This window comes from Apostichopus japonicus, chromosome 6, assembly GCF_037975245.1.
Source record: "Apostichopus japonicus isolate 1M-3 chromosome 6, ASM3797524v1, whole genome shotgun sequence".
Classification (NCBI taxonomy): Eukaryota; Metazoa; Echinodermata; class Holothuroidea; order Aspidochirotida; family Stichopodidae; genus Apostichopus; species Apostichopus japonicus.
The window spans coordinates 13,466,993-13,484,742 of NC_092566.1; the positions used below are offsets into that span (position 1 = coordinate 13,466,993).

Consider the following 17,750-nt stretch of genomic DNA (forward strand, 5'->3'; position numbering starts at 1 on the left):
CAGAAAATTTTCACTCATTTTGTTCAGCAATCCACTTGAGCCAACAAAAAACACTTTTAATTCTCTTCCTTGGGTTAATTATACTTTGTTTCACTTCTCTAATGCTCCAGAGTATTAAGGCACATTAGTATACATACATTTAATGACACTACATTTATGTAAGTGAATGATATGAAATATGTGACACTATAATATGCTAGGAAGGGTTTTTGGAAATAGGACCCAGCAATAGAGGCCCTAGAAATAATTTGGGTCGTACTGGACAAACAGTGAATCTGTGATGTCGCAAACAGGTTTGTACTGTTTTAAAATTTTGAGGGCTTGTGGCAAGTTTCGAATGGAATTTCTCTCAACCTGTAATCAGACATATGCAGATAAGTGCTTTAGTGAAGTGTCATTATTGTATTTTTTGGGGTTATCTATAATTTATATGAACAACCTCAAGACTCCTTCTTTAAAACTACAACAATTTTATTCTTTATCATGAAGTAGCATGGTCTTTGCAAAGATGTGACATTTAGTTGATCCTCACTATCTTTCTTAAATGTCTCGTCCTCATTCAGTTTCAGATTTTTTCCTCAATGTCTTGATTGTATCTGATGATTACTTTATCAAAGAGTCCCCAAACATTAATGAAGTTCCGCATCACGCCACAGTTCCACCTTTCAAGGTTGGAATTTGTTCTTTACAGATGATGTTTTCAAAACCAAATTTGCTATTTAATGATTGAAAAGTGTGAATTCTCACAGCTGTCATCCCTGCTGTATTAATTACGAAGGTCGAAGGAACTTTAATTTGGCGCTTTTCTTGTTGTTGTTATTGTGCAACGAACAAAGTAAGGGTAGCAATCAAGTTAACAGTCAATGTTTAATAAATTAATATGAATATTATTTCCATGTACAATGAAGAGTACGTGCTCTAATGTGGTCTTTTGCAAACGTACAGTAAAGGTGACATTTCACAAATAATGAAGACACCTAACTAGAGAAGTTATACTAAACTCTACTGATTCTGTTAACAACTAGATAACAACAGTAGATAGTTAGTTTCCCAGAGTGACTTCCGTGCATGAGTCTCAAATTCAACAAAAAAGGACGTCGAGAGTTTGAACCCATGGTTGCCATGGGAACTGTAGATCAATGATGCATGATAGCAGTGCCTTAGTAGTGTATTTAGAGTGTACCAAAATCTAACCAGCAATAAAATATGATAGTATTGCAAGCAATTTTGTGTTTGGCAGGAATTTATATAGTGTACATGTACTGTAGGATTTGCCCAGTAGGTTTGCAATGTGAGGTTAGTTTATTCTCAGTCTGTGAAACAGCTAGGAGCCATCTTTTCAGTGGGCTACATATGGTAGGCTTTACTCCAAACTCCACTGTCACACACCAAAACTCTTAGGTACAATATTCATGTCAAATCAAGGTTTGTAAAATATCTTGCAAATAGTTTTCAAAAGACGCTATCCTCTTGTTAGCAACATTAAATCTGTTAAAAGCAACCTGCATGGTGCAACCCTGTATGTATATGGATACATATAACATCATGATAGATTGACATTTTAAGTCTGTATGTATATGGATACATATAACATCATGATAGATTGACATTTTAAGTTCATGGAATTTGTGATGGGTTCATTCCATCTCAGGAATCCTCTGATATTTGAGGCTAATGAGGGCTGGAGGAGGAAATATTGATGACCCAGTGTTTGAGATTTTAAGGCATAGTGTCAAAAAGTAAAGTTGCAGAGCTTTCAGAGAATCCTGTGCTGCTAGGATGACTCAGTATCAAACAATAGGGATTATGTCTGAAGATCTGCAATGTCTATTGTGTGAAGGTGCAGAACACAAAATATTGTCCTGTGCAGCCCTGGCTGCGGAAGCTGCAGCCCTCTCAGCATCATACTTACCTTTCTGAAATTGAGATTGTTAGAGGTAATTTGCTGGTCAAGGGAAATTGATATGACCGTCTCCTTTCCACAGTTTGTAATGAAATGCTGTAGCTACGACAATAACAAGGCATGTTTGTTCTTTCCTGGTTTAAGGCTTAGTGTAAATGATATATTAGAACCAATATCATGGTAACCGTATAGGGAAGAATAGAAACAACATCATCATAAGGTTAGTTTTAAATGTGTGAAGGTTACTACAAGACATTGAGCCAAAGCCAAAGCCTGATCATTCTGTCATGCTATTCTGTTTTTCTTTGGTAATAATTGGAATTGCAGGGGTGCAATCTGTACTTTGCAAGTTTCATTAACACTCAGACTTGGCTAAATGTTTCACTGCTGCTATTGTCTAAATCTGTGGCATTCAGATTTTTTGCTTTGGCAATCCCATTTTCTACCTTGGTCGTCTTGGCGACCCGCCAGTGGCAGACCCGTGGGAGGTGTTTAATTTAAACGGAGGGGACACCCCCAACTAAAATTTTGTGCATAATTAAGATTGCTTTAAATACACAAAAGTGACATATTTTACATGATTTGTTGTAATTTATGTTCCCAAATTCTGAAGGGCAGCCCAGTGGGAAGGGGGAGGGGGGGGGGTGTGGGTATGCATTTATCAATATCTCAACCAATTCAATGTATGCTGTTAGTTTATTTCAATTCTACATGCCTCCAAATACAAAAGCACACATAATATTTCAACATGTCATTCAACCAGAAATATCCAAAAAAAGTGGACTGTGCCGCTTAGCATGATGCAATGGAAAACCATGTGCGAAAAAGGAATGTAGGGTGAAAACATTCACTATGCTTGACAGTCAACACTGGCTCTTCGATTAGTTTGTAATCAAATACCGTAAACCTTTTCTTGTGTAAAAGAAGCAAACAAAGGACTTATCACACAAATGAAACAAAACAAAGGACTTATCACACAAATGATACAAAACAAAGGACTTATCACACAAATGATACAAAACAAAGGACTTATCACACAAATGAAAAAAACAATTGACTTATCACACAAATGTTGCTACTGGAGAATTTCTCTCTTGGATGAATTCCTCAACTTCCTGATGCAGCTCGACCAATCCGCTCAATGCTTTCCCCCTCAACAAGCTTCGCTGAAATATAGAAGCCGGACGTGATCTGACTCCACTCGTTCGTATAATTGCTCAAACAAATGCGAGTTCTGAGGACTGTTTTTGAATAGAGATAATTATCTTCACAGCTCAACCAATCCGTTCAATGCTTTTCCCCTCCTTCAACAACCAGCGACTTGGCTGAATTAAAGAAGCTGGACGTGGTCTTACTCTACTCGTTTGCATAGTTGCTCAAACAAATGCGAGTTCTGAGCACCGTTTTTGATAATTATCTTGGCAGCCTGGCTCATCACTTCTGAGAGAGGTTGCTATAGTTTCTTTAGTGGCTCAGTTCTCTTGGGGTAGATAGCAATGGATCCACTTAGATTCCAGTGCTTTCTCTAATGTTTGTTTGACGACTCCGGCCTTCTCCGGCGCAGTTCCTCCTCTCGATTCCTTTCATGTCCGTGTAACCATCTATTAGTCTAAATACCTCTTCTCCTATCCTCCTCTCTTTCATGTCCATCAAATCATCCTTTAGTCTGAAAACATCCTCTCCCGTTGTCTGCTCTTCCAATTCTTCATAAAAAGAAAACGAAACGCCCTACCGATCAGTCGTTTGTATATTGCCTCAAAAACAATCATCGGTGGCTAGGTAAATCACTCTTATCAAGTAAATGAAGATCGTTACAGAGTGTTGGTAGAGACAGGAATCCCCATAGCTGCTTTCCATTGAAAAATATTGTCAATTATTTCTTTTTCTTCCGATTTTATATCGGCGACCCTCCGTAATATTCTGGCAACACTAAAAACGGGTCGCGACCAACATTGGTCTAATTGGTTAATAACACTAGACATGATTTTAGATTGTATACTGCAGCCTCATTGCTCCTCATAGTTAAGAGTTTCCTTAAGCTTCATATACTGAGTAGTTTTCAGAATAAGATGATTTGTAATGTACAGTTTTTTGCCATATTCCTTTTTGACAGTTTCAACCTTCATAAACTGTATGGACAAATTAAAGCATGCTTCCATGATGGTGATAGCCATGCTCATTATTTGTTGTAGTCTCAAAAAATGTTGCTATGTTGTTAAATCTTGTATTTATCTCTTTTTATTTTAGGGTTTGCTGGTACTCCAGGGTATCTCTCTCCCGAGGTCTTGCATAGGGAACACTATGGTAAACCCGTGGATATCTGGGCCTGTGGTAGGTTTATCCTTTGTCGTTTCTTAGATGGAAAAGTTCCATGTCATGCTGAACCTATCTATGAACACATTGACTTAGTCATTACATACAGTAAAGTGTGTAAAGGTTACCAAAGTATTGTTGCTGGTGATCAAAAGAATATGTCACACGTTATAGTCTATTATTGTGACCACAAATGAAAATAAACGGCTAATTTTGGGCTATTGTTTTCTTCTGTATGGAGAGAGATGCGTTTACATTGTAGTGGGTGCTATACATGTGCACTGTACTGCTTTACACTGCGTTGGCAAATATGGTTATCAGTCCAGAGTCACTGCCAGTCAAAGTACAGGTACAGTAGAGTTGATTGCACTGTACTGCTTTACACTGCATTGGCAACTATGGTTATCAGTCCAGAGTCACTGCCAGTCAAAGTACAGATACAGTAGAGTTGATTGCACTGTACTGCTTTACACTGCATTGGTAATTATGGATATCAGTCCAGAGTCACTGCCAGTCAAAGTACAGTTACAATATACTACATTGCACTGTACTAATTTGCACTGCGTTGGAAGATATGGTTATGAGTCCATGGTAATGTACAGGTACAATACAGCACACTGCCCTGCACAGTAATGCTTGTATTATTGCAGTATCGTGAGCATCCCGTGAGAAGAGCCACTGAGCTAGTCAACTTGATGGTACCTTTTTCAAACCAATTCTCATTTTAATATTATGTTTGAATTGTTTAATTATTTTCAGAAATTATGTGAAAATGTGTTATCCCTATGTTATGATGAATGTAGAAATGGGTGGGATGGGGAAGGGGGGGGGTATTTTGTGTGCTATGAACCAATTAATAATGCTTCATTGTTTCAAGGTGTTTGCAGTTTCTTTATATTTGCCAAAATCAAGGTTTGCCATTCTGAAAGGAAATGTATTGTACCATTTGAAACATGTTACTTTGGTCTACTGTACCTACTGTAGCTCACATTGACCCAAACAAGGTTGGAAAAGAAATTTCATCACATTAAACAAGTGTGAAATAATACTTTTCTACATTAGTTTAAACAGATAACTTCTAGTTTGTACACAGCAGCAAAATCAGTTGCACACCTAAATCTCTGATTTAGTCTGAGGGGGTGACCAGCCCATTTTATGCGTGAAAGTTGACTTGTTCTGAATAATGCCAAAGCTTCAAATCAACAGGAATTTCAGATTTAAATTTTTGTGTACCCCTTTGACAAGGGCTTGATAACATGCCACTGACACCATTAATGGCAACAGGGATCAAAGACATCGAGTGTTTTTATACCGCCAGGTTTTTTAAGATATTTATGAATTCTCTCAGTGGCCTACTTTCATAATCACACCAGTGTTTGACACCCCGACAAATGATGTCAAATTATTCATTGAAATTTTAGACACGGTTCAAAGTAGCATTAATAGGCAAATCAACTTGCAAAAGGTGATAGAAGGAAGCAGGTATAAAATGACAGGTAAGTTGAGAACTAAGTGAGAGGAGTATAAGGGAGTTAGCTATATATGTATTTCCTTGATAAACATCATTAACTGAGAGGTGTTCATTTTATTTGCAAATGTCAACCTGGTGCTGCAAGTTTTATAATCTGTTTTCTGTTTCGTAGGTGTGATCCTTTACATCTTGTTAGTCGGTTATCCACCGTTCTGGGATGAAGACCAGCATAGGTTGTATCAACAGATTAAGTCGGGAGCGTACGATGTAAGTGTTCTGATATTTATATATCGACTGACATTTTGACGAGAGGAGTCATGCGACTAGATTTTATAAACAGAACGTTAAAGATCATTTCCGTTGATTGAAAATTGTTGGGAAGGTTTAACAATCTTGTACCAAAGCCACAGCCTTCTCATATTCATGATTTTACAGCAGTTAACCCCAGGTGATCGGTAACTTGTGACACCCACACACGTTAGTGTGTATGATTCAAATAGTACCTCATAAGACACTACGGTGCCCCACATCCCCATCCCTGGGGGACATCTCCTGGGGGACATCTCCTGGGGGACATCCCATTGGGTGTGTTTAATACCTTGCAGGTCCACATTTATACATCAGGTGAAGAGAGGTAACCTTGTAAGACTATGTGCCATGCCCAACGATACATTTTCTAGTCCTGACACAGAACCTGCAATCCTTAGATCACATAATAATAATAGAGTCCTCAATGATGTTATTTAATATCAGATCTATAGTTTAACCTGATGATTTATACTATGCTGTATCAACATAGAAATATTACATATTAATGAGATTGCTGAATAAGTTGCACTTAAAAAACTCTCTATGCAACACATTATGCACTGTTAATAGAGTCCTAAATGATGTTATTTAATATCGGATCTATAGTTTAACCTGATGATTTATACTATGCTGTATCAACATAGAAGTATTACATATTGATAAGATGACTGAATTAGTTGCACTTAACAAACTCTCTAGGGAGAATTCTGTGAAACTGCTTTTAACTGTCATCCTCTTTACCGTTAGTACCCTTCGCCAGAATGGGACACAGTTACCCCGGAAGCCAAGAACCTTATTGACAGTATGTTGACAGTAAGCCCAGCCAAGAGAATTACTGCTACGGAGGCCTTAAAACACCCCTGGATCTTTGTAAGTACAGTGCCTGCTATTTGGTTTTTTATTGCAATATCTATGGTGCACCTTCACCAGAAATGACCTCCCAGTATTATCACTATCTTTTACTGTATCCTAAACAGGACATTTGTCAGATTTGTATGGACTGATTTATATGTGGCAATTCAAATGAAAGGATTTTCATAAGTACCCCCAGTCTTGCTCAGAATTTATTTAATCCTTATAGAGCTTGTAAAATTTTGCTCTAGCTGGCTTCAATTTTCCAAACTTAAAGCCAATAAAGGAAAGGAATTTGCTTTGACTTTAGTCATTTATCCTTGATGAAGATAAAATTTTAAAACAGTTCAGATGAAAAAAAATCTATCCTTTCCATGTTTTAAGGCCAGAACTGTCCATGTTGAATCGTATGTTGTAAAAAGACAGTGAAAGTTGGTGGAGTAACCTTCACTTGGGAATTGGGTTTTGGTAAACCTCCTTCCAAAACTTAACTTTCTCTCTAACTAGTTCAAGTTATGCTGTGGATTTTGCAGTTTTGACAGTGAAAGAATTTTCTAAATTAAGAAGAAGGGAGTTAAGGGGGTAAAAAAAAAAGGGAAAAGTGATTGCATCACCTTGAATGTACCCAACCTTGTTTTTGCCTTCTGGGAGAGAGGTACTAGTGAAATTGTCATTTTACATCAGCCATGCCTTGATCCCTTTTTTGTGTTTGTTGTTGCAAAATTAGTGATTGGATGTAAGGTGTGTTCGGTAGACTAAATTATACTCGCACAGTAACGGCAAGTGCCACCGACACCTTGAAGAGAAAAAATATTGGATGAGTCATTGGTAGAGGTGCACCATAATACAATGCAATGCTGTGCTTTGTAGTTTATTAAAAGAAGAATTTATAGCAAATTATATGTAAAACTGCAGAACTGGTATGCCAAGCTACCAAAATATCAATATCTTCCAGAAATAGGATTAAAGACAACAAAAAAATTCTGTCAAAAATCACTGTTTTAACCTTTGATGAACTAGTTGCTGAAGAAATATGATTAACTGTGTGTATCTAAGTTCTATAGTGTTCCAATTTTTTTTTTTTTTAAACTTGTGTGGTAAATTTTTGCTTTATAGTGAAATGTAATTTGCACGCATGTTATATTTGGAATGTAACTTCCATTTGCTCTATGTTTAAATTCACCTCAAAATACCACAATATTTTGCAGTGCTATGCTTTTTAAGTGTGTTTTTAATGTCGACTTGGACATTTGCAAATTGAAGATAAGTGATGAGGAAGGAAAGTAGGAAAAGACTGTTGTGATGATTGTAGGAAGAATCGGACTCATAAACCTAGCATTGTCTTTGTTCACTTGTAGTGCTTAGAATTGTCAAAGGAAGGAAACATGAGATAATAATGATGATGATGATGGTAAATTTATCATGTTTATGCAAAGTTGGGAAAAAAAACATGTCCAAGTTAATTTGTTAGTTGTCTGTAATGTTAGTTTTTAGCTTAAATATTAAAGTTTGAATTCATGATATGGCTGCCAATGACTGTTTCACTGTTTCTACACAGGTATGGCAAGTATGCACTTTTGTTCATTATTTAATCTTTAACCTTTTCTTTGAGGGATAATCAGTATCATAACTACAACTTCTCCAACCAAAAACCCACCTATTTTGTAGTCAGAAAAGTCAGTGTGGCATTCCCCGAAAATGCAGAGATGCAGTGATACGAAAATTAAAATCCAGTTGTCGAACAGGAACCCGAATAGGAAAAACCTCTCTGCCTTAACAAATTTAATATTCACCGATTCGGCGACCCTCCACGGAGGTTTATGAGTTCAATAGCCTCAAGCTTCTGTTTATGCATATTTTATCGAGATAACCACAGCTTCAGTCATTCAAATTCAACCCGCTTAACTGTAATACTGGGGACTGTATTTTAATGAAACTAACATCTTTCCGAAAATAGCTGTTACTTTCACCCGAATTTGGGTTCCCTTTTTCGTCGGTTACAAGTAAAGGTTACTGACATCTGCGGGCATTTTGCAGCCTTGTTCAGTTTAGTGCACATTCTTCATCATCACATCGGCAAAAGGTCAAAGGGTTTAGGCTTGTTTTCATCTGGCTTCATGATACCAACCACTAAGATATTTAATACTGGCAGTTAATCAGACTATAAAGTGTGTCTAGTATAATTACACTTCTAAAAGGGTGATGTAGCTGCCATCCAATATTTCTAGGATAAACTAACATTTTGAGTTTAAAAAATAATAATAATCATAATATTAATAAAGAAGAATTTTGTTTTAGCCAGTGGAATCATTAAAATATTTTGTTGCCAACCATTTTGGTTTCTAAACAATCACTTTGTAGAGTTACAGTTTACTTTCCTTGCATTATGTCATAAATAAAATATGTCCTGTATCTTTCTACCGCAATATCAGCCAATGAAAAAGAAAAAAGAAAAAGGGGAGGGTTTCTGTCTATATCATAAATTTGTTTTCAAAGTTTGTTAGTCATCAATCCCCAACCACGATGTGATTTAACATACATACCGACAAATTCGATAGTAAATGGGCAAATACAACTGCTGTCACAAAAGCTCTCAAATATGCATTCATCTTAATTTGGTGAAGTTAGTGTTGAATAAGTCATCTGTCTTCATTAAATACTGCCTTGAAGGTTACATGAAATATTTCAGCTTACTGGCAAGCTATAAATGGAAAGGCCCTTTAGGTTATTGAGTTAGCAGAGTTCTATTCTTGTTGCCTTTCTTCATAAACTATATAAGAATGAGTGTGATAGCATACTAAAGGAATAGTGACAATACATGGGAACTTTTGTAGCTTTTCAACAGCAGTGTACAAATTAAACTGTAGTGAAAACAGAACACACTATAATATACCATGCTTCCTGCCGATTGTTAGTTACTCAAAAATCCGCCCTGAGTCGCCATCAATTTGACAAAATATCCCTTACAACTAGATGGAATGTTTCCCCTTAAACAATTAGGAACACTATTTGCCTAAATTATTATCAGTCATCTCTCGTTTGTGATCAAATTTACTCGGTGAATTCCAAACTAGAAGAATTTGTTACTAAAAGAAGTGATGTTATGAGACGATATATCTGCCTGGATTAGTTATTTCTGTTTAATAGGTTGGAAGATTAAACTTATATCCCCTGTTTTTGGTTGTTATCGTAATATATCTGGTGGGTTCTTAAAGTGTACATATCATTTCTTTTGGTCTTGTGTTATGTGTAACCATCTTTTCTATATGTATAAACAAAGCATCGCATGTAATCGATTTTGAAACATCGTTTTTTTTTTTCCGTTTTTTTTTCTATACTTATTTTGTGACAACATTTGGTTATTTTTAGTCAAATAGAGAATTTGTGAGAAATGCAAACCCGGTTAAGTCTCAAAACATTTTAACCTTTAAAAGTGGAATTTCAGTTTCAATTTAAACTTCATGAACTAAACTAAAAATAAGTGCTGTAAGCCTCTGGAAACTAGCATTACTGTGCACAAAGTTACTATTCTGCTTTAACACACTTTTCATTTCCAGTTTGAGATTTTTTCCTTTCGACTCATCTGCATGTAAGGAAAGATCGCTTTTTGAATCAATTCTCACAGCATGCTGAGTCCTATAAGTCCATTTAACAGCATTGTGCAAGATACTTAAGAAGTTGCATAACCAGTCATAAAGGTGATAGTGGTGTGGGGGGGGGTGGGTGGGGGTAGGGGAATTTGGTATCATGGTAAGAGCATAATATCACTTTTGATACACTATTGATCGACACTCAGAATAAAGCAACCTTTTTCTCACCATTCCTCCCACCACACTATCACACTTTTCTCATTTAGGGAAGCTCAGCCTCAAAAACACTTTTTGATTAAATACAACACAATAAAATAGAGTAAGCGTAACTCACTCCCCCCGCCCCTCCACCCCCTCCCTTCGTCCACCTCACTATCATGTCCATTATTACCTTGAAGAAAGAGACTGCTTAGTGCCACAGGTGACAATCACAGAAATGCATGCACTCTGTTTACAACAGCCCTTAACCATGCACACGTATCACTCACTCTCAAAATCTTGACTAATGAATCAACTGAATCTGTTGTATTGGAGCCTGTTCTAAAATTTGTTGCATAAATAATGATGCCACATCTAATCAGTTGATGGCAATTTTTTACTAAACTTTATATTAATGCACTTAACTGCACTACCAAACTCCCTTCAAGAAATGATCTGGGAGGCATTAAAAATTACTGGGAAAAGGTCTTTTTTGTTGCAATCAGTTTCAAAATGTGTCAGATCATGAAATATCCATGTTTCACACCTTGGGATCATTCAAGATTGTAAGAAAGATGCAAACTAGAAATGAAGCCCAAAAAAAAGGGTTGAAATGAGTAGAATTAGTGGATTTCTTCTGAATTTTAAGTTCGTTCCTAACTGTACATGTTCGGGGTAGGGCAAGACAGACATAAGGGGTTGGATAGAGTGCCATTCTTTTTATCAAAATTCCAAAAATACAAAAACTGGAATGCATTGTCCATACCAGGTAAATATCATGATTTGATTATAACATCATTTCCACTGGCAAAGTCACTTGGCAATATCATAGCCTCTATCCACAAACAGATTTTAAGATGATCAAAGTTGACCAAAGATGTTAACATCCTATTTCAACAATAATTTTCCAGGTTCAAATTTGCTATAAAAACCTTTAACAAAGCAATAGCTACAGTTATTTCCTAGCTTCCCATGGACCACTTTTCTTTTGTCCTCTGTGGACACTTAATCACCGGAACAAAGCAAACGGAGTAATAATATACCTGCTAACGAATCAAAGAACTCTCTACAATATACAGATGAAACGTTTCTGCCAAAGAAAATGAAGTCGAATAATCTCATCCACGTATATTTAAACAAGTCCAGGGAAGCCCCAGGCGTCAATTACGTGAATACAGCCAGCAGCCCGTGCTGACAATTTGAATCATAACTGCCCGAGGCAATTGGCATTAGCACTGAATTGGCCTCAAAAGTAGATGAATTTTTGACATTAAGGCGTTTAATATTTTATTCCATGAAACCAGGCTTCTTCTGCGAGTATAGTTGTAGCGCCGTTGTGCGCCAGCCAGGGAGAGAGTAAATGTAATTGGACGGTGCCTGGATCTGCACACGTCTTTGTGTATTTGTGATACTATACGATAAATTATGTTAATACGCTCCATCAGATCCTGGTTATCGTTGATAAGATCATCCCTCTTACGCTAATTGTCGAGTTATCGGCGACATGTGTACCTTCTAGTAGAGAATAATTGGACTTCGAGTTTGTCTGCCCTCTTTGTGCTATCAAAACAATAGTCAACAGGAAATTAAAATTTGCCCACCCTAATCATTGATGCATTTTTCAAATTAAACTATTTTTTCTTATATGGCAACTCATGCCTTTATAGCTTGAAATTTTATCATTTAAAAATTAGTCTGATATTCATTTGGTTTTGGTGGTGCTTCCTTTTCTGCTTGTGTAATCTCCCTACATGTAAGGGTGATGCAGTCATCTGTGGACATCATGGAATGGGATACATCTACAAAATGATAGCTTCATGGTTTCACTAATTCAATATTTCCAAGTAGTAATACATCAAGGTTTGTCACCCGGTGAACATTATCCTGACAGAAATGTCCCTTTCCTGATTATGTAACACGCTATGGTAAAGTTAACAACTAAAAACATCTCTAAATCACAAAACAAGAAACAAAACCAAAGATATTAACAGTTCTTGTTGGTCTACCAAAACATCTAAATAATGATAAAAGAAAGAGTTGATGAAATTACAATCCAACAATCTTAAATATATCTGAAAGCAGAAAACAGTGGGCATTATTCATTGTTAAAACATATTCAAATCCAGGTGTAAAATAACGAGATAGAGAAGTCCTTGAAGGAACAGGGTTAGGCCAGGAAAAAAAAGTTTGCTGGATTCAGATGGGAGAATTAATTCAAACCTTTGAATAAATCATTTGCTTAATTTTATTTTTACGGAGGTTGTCAAATTTTGCGTTGAAATTTGAAATTAACTGCTCTCCTAGCATTTTTGTCTCTGTATAACAGTTGCACTCTATTAACCAATCTTGCTTCATATCTGGCAACCTCTCAGCGTGGTTCTCCCTTCTACATTGCCCATCAATGGAATTCTCTCCCCTCTAAATGTCACTATTGCTTTAAATGTTGCCGATATTTTAGCTTTCAATTTAGTAGCTATTAGTTCATTGTTGGATGAAATTACATGCTAGCCACCTTCCCTACCCACACCCTTTCCTTTCTCCCTTCAAAGAAAATAGAGAGAGGAATGCCAAACTTCCAAAGGGCCCACTTGTTTCATCCTGTGTCCATAAAGACACTTCACCTGCCAAAAGAATTTACCGATTTAAAATGAAAAGAACATGAAACATGACCATGAAGAAAACATGAAAACAAGAAAGAAACAAACAAAAATCAGCTTTTGCAAGTTCATATGAGAGATGAATTGGTTCTTCTCAAAAATAATTCCAGGGAACAGAAAATGTTTATATGATACCCACATTGACAGTATTCAATTTGTATATACTTGCTGAGGAGTGTTGTATGGTAATATTACCAACTGAAAAGCTCCTGGGGGCTTTTATTCACAGAACATAAAAAACATCAAAAAATGCTGGTTTAACACCAATCAGCAGTTACTGCTGAGTCTGATAACTCAGTAATGTAGTCTGCGTTCATAGCAATCAATGACAACATATACTAGATGTCATATTTTGGTAAATCAAAAAGGTTGTTGCAAAAACTGTATTAGAGGTCAACCTTGTTTTTCTTTCTTTTTGAGGGGTGGGGGTGGGGGGGGTGTCAAATTTTGTATTAAACACTAGTTGGCAACTATTGTAAATATGGCAGAGGTGAAATACATAGATTCTAGTAAAGAATCATATTGCTCTTTGAATTCAACAGAATGTGAAAAAGTTACACCGCATGAGAAAACAAAACATGTCTCTGAGAATTACACACCATTTATCTGAGTTTTCAGCATTATTTAATTAAAGGAAATGGTCATATGAAACAAACACTAATTGTATTGGTATAATTTGTTGTAAAGAACTGCTAGCCTAAGGTGTGGGGGTGGTGGGTGGAGGAGTTGAAAGAAGGATGGGAAGAGAGAAAGGGGAGAGGGGAGTGGGGAGTGGGGGGGAGATATGGGAGGAGGAGGAGAAATATTCCCCTGCTTCCTTTCATAATTTGATAATACAAAATTTAATAATATAGTGTTTTCTGTGTGAGATATTTATTCTAGTGCAAGAAAGGAAAAGGAAAACCATGTCATTTAAGAATAGCTGGGGTTATAGTCATAAAATCTTAGATCTCGTCAATTTTTTTACAAATCTTGGGATTTGTGAAGGGATTGGTTTGCATTTTTGTTCCTATGAACCAAATATTATACAGTAAGATAGTTCCATACCCAACAACTTTGAAAGGTTAGAAAGAAGTAAAAAGATAAATAAAAAAATAAAATTGCAGTTGAAGAATGACAAAAAAAGTTACAATTTTGTTGTTTGACATTTTGAAGCTATTTTAGGAAGCGAAGTGACATCAATCTTCCTTTGGCCTAAATTATATTCTTTCCGAGTTTTCCCCAAATATTTTGACGGCCTGAGGGATTCTTTTCCATTATCTTGGAGAGATTAACAATATTCACTATTAATGCGATCAAGAAATTGATATCATTGTGAGGAAATGGAATTGCAACATGTCAAAAATATATCTTAAGCCTTGAATTGGGAAATAATTTCAATTAAATTGGGAATGCTTTCAAGAGATATGATATTGTAAATTATTAACAGAAATAGTATGGTGTGAATGGAGAAATGGTATGCCGTGAATAGAGAAATAGTATGCTGTGAATATAGAAATAGCATTCGGTGAATAGAGAAACAGTTTGCTGTGAATAGAGAATTTGGTATGGTGTGAATAGATAAATAGTATCCTGTGAATATAAGCAAAAGTATGCAGTGAATAGAGAAATAGTATTCTGTGAATAGAGAAATAGTATTCTGTGAATAGAGAAATAGTATGCTGTGAATAGAGAAATAGTATGCAGTGAATAGATAAATAGTATGCTATGAGTAGAGAAATAGTATGCCATGAATAGAGAAATAGTATGCTGTGAATAGAGAAATAGTATGCTGTGAATAGAGAAATAGTATGCTGTGAATAGAGAAATAGTATGCTGTGAATATAGAAATAGTATGCTATGAGTAGAGAAATAGTATTCTGTGAATAGAGAAATAGTATGCTGTGAATAGAGAAATAGTATGCTGTGAATAGAGAAATAGTATGCTGTGAATAGAGAAATAGTATGCTGTGAATATAGAAATAGTATGCTATGAGTAGAGAAATAGTATGCTGTGAATAGAGAAATAGTATGCAGTGAATATAGAAATAGTATGTTGTGAATAGAGAAATAGTATGCTGTGAATAGAGAAATAGTATTCTGTGAATAGAGAAATGGTATGCAGTGAATAGATAAATAGTATGCTATGAGTAGAGAAATAGTATGCTGTGAATAGAGAAATGGTATGCAGTGAATAGATAAATAGTATGCTGTGAATAGAGAAATAGTATGCTGTGAATAGAGAAATAGTATGCAGTGAATATAGAAATAGTATGTTGTGATTAGAGAAATAGTATGCCATGAATAGAGAAATAGTATGCTGTGAATAGAGAAATAGTATGCTGTGAATAGAGAAATAGTACTCTGTGAATAGAGAAATAGTATGCCGTGAATAGAGAATTAGTATTCTGTGAAAAATAGAACTAGTATGCCGTGAATAGAGAAATAGTATGTTTTGAATAGAGAATTAGTATGCTGTGAATAGAGAAATAGTATGCCGTGAATAGAGAATTAGTATGCTGTGAATAGAGAATTAGTATGCTGTGAATAGAGAAATAGTATGCTGTGAATAGAGAACTAGTATGCTGTGAATAGAGAATTAGTATGTTGTGAATAGAGAAATATTATGTTGGGAATATAGAAATAGTATGCTGTGAATCTTATGAAAATAATGATGTTAACCAGAGAAAATGTTCGATTGATTCTGAAATTGATTTACCGGAGAATGGATATACACTTTTTCTGACAGAAATGTTTAACCTCCAGAGAAATAATTTGTGTCAAATATAAAACTTAGATACAAATGTAGAGCAAATAGGATTGATGGTTGCTATAAAATTGGTTTATACTGTCCATATCTCATAACACAGCACTAGCCTGATAGACCATGGTATTTCATGGCATAAACATGAGCTTATTTTAAACGCCAGTCGACTTAATATACCGTGACTAAAAACAAATGAATAAAAAAATACTCATTTCTCACATGACATATCTTTGGTCAACTTAAAAGGTAAAGTGTCTATAGTCAATGTAAGGCCACTGAAATATTTATCCTGGATGGGTTTTTCTCTCTTTTTTTTCCTTTCACAGCAAAGAGAAAGAGTGGCCTCTGCTATGCATCGGCAAGAAACTGTTGATTGTCTTAAGAAGTTCAATGCTCGCCGTAAACTGAAAGTAAGTGACGATTGGCCGGTATTGGCTCACTGTTTATTTATTATTGCCATATTGGTTATAGAAATTGAGAAGACCTTGATTGACCATCAGATAAGTATTCTAAGATGTCACAGAGTTAAGTTTTAGGATCCAGACGTCATTCTTTCTTTTAAAACTTAACACGAAATGGTTGAGGGGGGATTATCGGTAGGAAGGTATTTCGTTTTACAGTAGCCCTAATAGTGAGCATGAGGAATTTACAAAATTCAAACTCAGACTTTTCTGTGTGATAAAGCCTTACATTGTGAAAATGGAGAGAATGTCATATATTTCATAGGTTGTTGAAGTGTTATATAGCATACAAATACAAAATTGGGAAGGAATAAAGCTTTAAGGTCTTTTATTGTCATGCCGTGCCCTAAGATTAAGTGAATTATCAAATTTCAATGGAATTAAAATGCTTGTCACATCACTGGAGGCTGGCAATTTGCTAGAGGTTAGTTCATGTAATCCTTCTTGGAAATCTGGATTGCATTATGAATAATTCATATCTGAATCTTTTCATTCCATATTCTACCATGGTCGTAACGACACTGGTTTCTTCTAATTCATGTGAGTGATGAATAATAGAAAACTGACTGTGAGAGTCTAGATGATGTAAAGAAAAGTTATGGCTAGAATAGAATTAGAAAGTAAACCTCTGGTTTACAAGCTCAGCACTCTACCAACATGAGGTATCCCGCCCTCGGTGGGTGGTGATCCCTATATAGCCATTTCTTTGTTGGGGGCGCCAGTCAGAAAGCCACAGTACCTAGCTTGCATACTGTGTCACCAGGGATCATGCTCCAGTTTCATTCGATACAAAACCCCAAAACACGACAGGGAAAGGGGAGGCTGTAGGAGAGCTGTTATCAGAGACTATTGTGTTCTTACATATCTAGGAGAGTTGTATGGTAGGTTCCCATTGACAATGAATCGAACCGAGTTAACCGAACTAATTTCAGATCCAAGTTGGATAAATGTCTTAAATGTTGCTAAATATGTGAACATTCTTGTTGGAAGTATTGTGTGGGCATCCTTGACAAAACCTAGTAAAAGGAGCTTCTTTTATATTATTGTAGGGACTGCCCCGATTATTATGTAGTCTAGAGATCTTCTCTACAATATGCTGGGAACTGAATCTCTAAGATATTAATTTTTTCCCTGGTTGGTCTGTAAGCTCCCTGTAAACAGAGATACATTTAGAGTTAATATATTCCCTGTTTGAGGAACCTTTCAAAGTCTGCTGGTTCTTTACACCTGCCCACCCGCAGAGAAATCTA

General features: G+C 36.0%; 1 protein-coding gene across 3 annotated transcripts in view; it reads left to right on the forward strand.

Annotated features, from left to right (window-relative positions):
• Positions 1-17,750, forward strand: part of LOC139969031 (calcium/calmodulin-dependent protein kinase type II subunit delta-like) — a 107,476-nt gene that overhangs the window by 64,930 nt on the left and 24,796 nt on the right. For all 3 annotated transcript variants that reach the window (XM_071973730.1, XM_071973731.1, XM_071973732.1), the window contains exons 7-10: positions 4,151-4,234; positions 5,860-5,954; positions 6,744-6,866; positions 16,366-16,449. In XM_071973730.1, coding sequence (XP_071829831.1) covers positions 4,151-4,234; positions 5,860-5,954; positions 6,744-6,866; positions 16,366-16,449 — 386 coding nt within the window. The remainder of the gene's footprint in view (positions 1-4,150; positions 4,235-5,859; positions 5,955-6,743; positions 6,867-16,365; positions 16,450-17,750) is intronic.